At 44.3% G+C, this 6000-nt stretch overlaps 1 protein-coding gene across 1 annotated transcript in view; it reads right to left on the reverse strand.

Annotated features, from left to right (window-relative positions):
* HMGXB3 (HMG-box containing 3) overlaps positions 1-6000 on the reverse strand; it is a 54029-nt gene that overhangs the window by 6315 nt on the left and 41714 nt on the right. The window contains 3 exon segments of the mRNA XM_017531312.2: positions 864-1083; positions 4564-4748; positions 5655-5786. Coding sequence (XP_017386801.1) covers positions 864-1083; positions 4564-4748; positions 5655-5786 — 537 coding nt within the window.

Genomic DNA, 6000 nt, shown 5'->3' on the forward strand with positions numbered 1-6000 from the left:
TGAAGAACTGTTTGAGAACCAGTGGATTATAACACATTAAGTGCTTATGTTGTCAATTAAGTGGGTCATATTCAAAAATTTGAAAATGAAATAAGAATATAAAGTGTATTGCACTTGGTAAGAAAAAATACTGTTTTGGGAATGTCTTTTCAGTTGCAGATATACACACTTGCATATGTACGAATATCATTTTGCATCACGACGAAAAATGTATTCCTTACTGTGAGTCACAGTTTAAAAAAAAGAAGAAGGCTATCACTCTAACTGCATTAAGTCACTTAATCTTCAGTGACCTACGAAGTGGGTAGCTATTATTACACCCTCTTTGTAAATGAAGCAACAATGGCTTAGGGCAATGAAGGGGCCTGACAGAGGGTCACACAGCTACTAAGTGGCATAGCTGGGGATCAAACTCAAGTTGTTAGAAACCCAACTATCCTCTTAACTGCTAGTCCAGGGTTTCTCAATGTATAATCCATAAAACTGGCTGCAAACCATCTGGGAGGTCTGTTTTGAAGGCAGACTCCTTGGCCTGCTCCTGCACTTTCTCAATGAAAACTTTTGGGGATGGAGCCTTACCAGCATTTTTTACAGGCGTTCCCCTGCTCAGTGCCATGTATCCCTGAGGCTGACAGTGAGCTGTGTGCCCCTGCTATTTAATATGGCTGACAGCTCTTCAAAACTCTTCACCACAACTTTAAAATCTAGGAGATTTTGACAAGGGCTGTCATTATCCTTCTGGAAGGAGTCCTACAGCTGGGTGTGGCTCTCTCTCTGCCACTGTGCTATCTTGCCATGGACAATATCCCACATTCTTGACTGAGCCCTTTTTTGGACCCCAGTCAGCCACCAGGTGGCCTTACCAGGTACTGGCTGCACATCCAGGTTTTTGTCTTTCTCAGTGTTGACGACCACAGCTCCTCTCATGAGTGGTGGGAAGAAGGGGGCAATAACAGAGGCATCAAATTTGGTGATAGGGATGCTGGCAGGAAATGCCACCTGCTCAATCACCTCTGTCTCCATCGTGGCCCAAAAGTCCTCCACATTTACCTCATTAGAGCCCAGGAATTCAGGTCAGGTGAACTAGAAGGTCAGGATAAAGAAGGCCAAACTGTAGGAGTCACAGAACATCAGCAATACAACAGGCTACCCCATCATCATACATACAGGGAAACCAAGGCTCAGTGAAGGGAAGTCTGACAGCCAGGCACTGCCAAGGAAACTTGAATTTGACAGCTCTGTACCCACCTGCCTTTTGGTCATATTTCTTTCTCCCACACCACAGTACTCTCCCAGGCATGAACAATCCCCAAGTCCCTTCTCTTTCTATATCTTTATTCATGTCATTTTCCCTGTCTTACAAAGAAAGGGGAGGTACCATATCAATGCCTGTTATGTGCCAGACACTTTGTAATGAACTACTAAAAAACAAGTCTGGGGATGGCTGAGGTGAGTATTAAGAGCACTCGACTAAGCAACAGAACAATCATGTCAACACAGGTCTAGTTCCAAAGCCCAAACCCTTACTCCTGATACCAGGCTGGCAAGAATGAGCAGAACTGGATTGAGTAAAATTCCAACCATTTTCCAAGGCCCTGTGGATCGCCTACCTCCACCCACACATCGTCAGCACACAGTTATCTCCTCTACCCAATGAAGCATTTACTTATCTATTACAGACATCTATTAATAGCACCTGTGCTACTCAATTTTTCTTCTTGCAATGCCCTCTTATATGGTTCTCAAAACGTGACCGGGATCCCACTATCCCAATCAGAATTGTATAGGTTACTTACTACGAATGTAAAATCCTTGGCCACATATTGAGCTTTATGAACTAAACTCCTAATTTTGCATTTAAAAAAGTTTCCTTAGAGGAACGTTTCTCAAAACGTGGTCCCTGGACAAGTAGCAAGAGCATCACCTGAAAACTTGCTAGAAATGCAAATTCTTGGCCCCACTCCGTTAACTCCTGAGTCAGAAACCCTGTGGGTGGGACCCAGCAAGCCTTCCACTTTAAAAAGTTGTAAGAACCACTGCCCCATGTAGTCCTTAGGCCCGCTAAAGTCCAAGAACCACTGCTCCCCATAAAGACTCCTCCCCTGCCCTTATTCCTCTTTGTTCGCCACCTCACAGGGTGCTTAGTGCATGCTCTGTGTAAACAGCACACCTAGGGGAATGAGGCCAGCTGAGTCCATCTTCTCCACAAGGAGCAAGGGAACAGGAGATGCCAACTGAGTACACAAACTAACCACAGGGTCCTCCTTTATATAACCCCGAGAGACGGGCTAACAAGTCTCTTGATGGATAACAGCATATTTAAGTTTTGTTCCGTAACTTCCTGTTTTAGTTCACAGACTTCAGGATACCCTCTCCCCACACATACCACACTACTCTCCACACACAAAACAAAGTACCTCTATGAAAGAAGTACCTGGTACCACTGAAGAGAAGAGACAACAAGCTGGGAGTGAAGGGAATGCTACTCCATTCTGGGACAGAGGAGCCTTGAATGGGACATGACAGGTGCCAGGCAGGACTGGGAGATGGCACTTCTGAAGGGAGGTGGGCGTATCGATTCTTAGAAACCATAAACGTGCATGGCTAGATATGATCAGAAAAACCAGAACTCAGAGTCCTTGGAGGTACTGGTGAGAATGGCAGTGCTTAGGGTGCAGACTCCACAGTCAGTGGCTGGGAAAGAGCAAGGTCAATCTCAGCCCCACCCCTCTGTGGCTGGGTGAGCTTGGGCAACACCCTTGGACTCCAGGGCCTATGTCTATAAAAACCTCATAAGTCTGTGGGAAGAATTAGGTCATACAGTAAAGCACTTTGCACAGATTAAGAACCTGGCATAGTAATAGAATGCTTAATAAATCTTAGCTGCATTACTATTGTTACTACTAGGCAAGCAGTTTTGAATCAATCTGGAAACAGCCTCTTGATAACACACACAAAATGGTTGTTTGGTTTTTTTAGGTGGAAAGAAAAAGACAGAACCATGCATTCAACCCTTAGTATGTTTAGTGGTCCTTCCAAAATACACCAAAGCTGTTCTTAGAGGTTCTGCACCTGCCTGAGCAGTGGGCAAATGAGATGCAAGTCCAGTACCTGAAGGTCACCCCATGTCCCAGGCTCTTGTTTGCTATGTAGAGTTCAGAGATGGAAACCTCACATTCCAATGCAACTACTATCATACTCAAGGGGCAGTCCCTGCCTACGAGTGTAGATCAGACCTCACGGCATGATCACAGGGAAAAGTAATCTATGGGACTGCTTTTTTAAAAACACTATAGAAGGTTAAGGAGCATTTCCAACTATTCTGTTTGCTAAGAGTTTTATCATAAATATGGGTGTAGAATCACACTGGAAAACCTTTTTTTTTTACATTTAATGAAATTATATGGGGTTTCTCCTTTAGTCTGTTAAGTAGTGAGTTACATTAACATATTTTCTAATGTTGAAACAAACTTGCTTCCTTGTGATAAACTGTCATGATGCATTACTTTATTCATTAGATATGATTTGCTATTATCTTATTCAGACTTTCATCTATATTCATGAGTACATTCGGCCCAAATTTCTTCTCTTACATCAAATGTCTGATTTTGTTTCCAAAGTTATACAACCTTACATGATGAGTTGGGGAAATACACCCACTTTCGCTATTTGCCTATGTTTAGAAAAATATTCCTTGGATATTTGTTATAATTAATTTATGAAGCCATCTGAATTTGGTGTTATTACTGTGTGAAAAATTTTCAGTTCAGAACCTAAGTCAGCTCAGGTCACTCTTTTCCTCCAGCCCCTTCAGTGGCTCTCCATTTCACTCTGTGTAAGTCCTTAAAATGGCTCATGTTACCCTACATAGAGTCGGCCTCCTGCAGCACCTAAACCTCACACAACATCCCACGGCTCGCTCCCTCCCTCTCCCCCACACTTCAAGCCACACTAGCCTCCTTGCTGGTCCTCAGTCATGCCCAGCAAGCCCACCTCAGACCGTGTTCTTGCTGCTCCCTCTGCCTGGAATATTCCTCCACAAAGCCACACGGGTTTCAGATCTCTACTCAAATGCTACTGTATCAGAGATCCCCTCCCACCAACTGCCCTCTATAAAATACAAATGCCCTTTCCCACAACACTGCTCTCTCCTCCTTACCTAGCTAGCTTGATTGTGCTTCACAGCACTCACTACTCCTAGATAGATATTTGTTTCCCGTGTCCCTAGACCAGAATGTGAGCTCCATGAGGGCAGAAGCATTTTTTTTAAACTACTATTTTCCATCTAAAACATGCGTTTAGTTTATGTTCAATATATTTATTATATATTTTTGATACTCATTCACTGGATAAATACATTTTTCAAATGAGTAACTGAATAAACAAATGCTTCTATTTCCATCTGGCATTCCCTAAATGAACTCTTGGGCTGTAGGAGGAAAAAGCCACTTGCCTCACCTGGACAGGACTGGAGTTACCCACCCCTTGGGGATATCATGCAGGAAGGCAGCTGCCAAAACGAGAGAATCCGTAGGTCCCACACAATGGCTGAGAGGCACTTACCTCCACGTTCTTCAGTGCCAGCACGTTCTCTTCACTCCTCTGGGCCATTTCCACTTTGGGGGCCACACCACAGATGCCACAGATCATGTCATTGTAGTCTCGGACAGTTAGGCACTCAAAGGCCCAATAGCCATTGCACAGCAGCTCCTGCAGCTGGCTCAGCTCCTCCGAGGTCAGAGTCTTCTCTGGAAGAAGAGCAAGCACACTGAGAAGGGCACAGAAAAAGCCCCTGAAGCCACTAGGGATGAGCCAGTGGGCAGCAAGTAGAGCCATTCTGCAAGACTGACTCTTCTCAAAAGAACACCCAGCTATGCTAAATACCCTGAGGGTCAGGGACCTGGCCTGCAACTGCTCAGGTGGCAACCCAAAGGGCAATTCCCACTGGAGTCATAGCTGCCTGTACTAAGTACTAGATGCTGTGCTGAGAGCTTTGACATGTTATCTCACCAATTCTCACAGGAATTTAATTCTTTATGAACCAGGAGCTACTATTCTCATTTTATAACTGGAGAAACAGAGACACAAGAATAACTTGCTCAAAATCAAGTTATTTTGTAACTAAGTGGTAGAGCCAAGACAAACACAGGCCCATGTAACTAGCAGCTTTGCTGTCCTGTTCTCACAGCAGGCAAGGTAAAGGGAGACTGCAGCCTATAGGAACGGGATGAGAAAAGCACAAACAGGAGTCAAGAGGGCATGGAGGAAAAAAATTCTAGACAGAAAGGATGGTCCTCAACCTCAGGTCTTGGCATGAGCCTTGAAACTGGAAGCAGGCATCCAGGAGCTGTGGTCAGAATGAGTCTGACTAACATGCACTGGGGCCAAGTCTCCCTATGACCAAAGAAGGTGCTTCTAGAAGTCACTTGTAATCTCTTGCTAAGGGTCCCTGGACGCACAGAAAGACTCATACTTTCCAAATTAGTTTGGCATTTGTAAAATTCAAAAGGAAGAGTACGTTAGGAAGTCAAGAATGTCTCCTTTTTGAAATGATCAGATCCTTCTCCAAAATGAATCTTTTAACCAAAGCCTGTACTGAAAATTCCCAGGGAGCTCAGGACTAACCTTGGGAAAGGGAGGAAAGCAACTTTTACCTGTCTGCTCCTGCACCGACTTCAGAACAACACTGACAGACACTCTGGGGTCCTCCCCTAGCTTGATCTGGTTTCTGATTGCAAAAAGCAAGTCCAGGCTTACCAGCAGCTTGTTTCCCACGTTAAAGAGACCTGCAAGTTAAGAGGAGGCAACAAGAAAACTAATGTATTATACACAATGGCAAAAAATAGAATACACACCAGGTGGGTGCAGTGGTGTGCACCTGTAGTTACAGGTACTTGGGAGAATGAGGCAAGAGGATAGCTTGAGCCCAGGAGTTCTGGACCAGCTCTGGTAACACAGTGAGAAACTCTATTTCAAAAAAGAGAGGAAAAAAAAAAAACA

The sequence above is a fragment of the Cebus imitator genome, unplaced genomic scaffold (genome assembly GCF_001604975.1).
Source record: "Cebus imitator isolate Cc_AM_T3 unplaced genomic scaffold, Cebus_imitator-1.0 Scaffold71, whole genome shotgun sequence".
Taxonomy (NCBI): Eukaryota; Metazoa; Chordata; class Mammalia; order Primates; family Cebidae; genus Cebus; species Cebus imitator.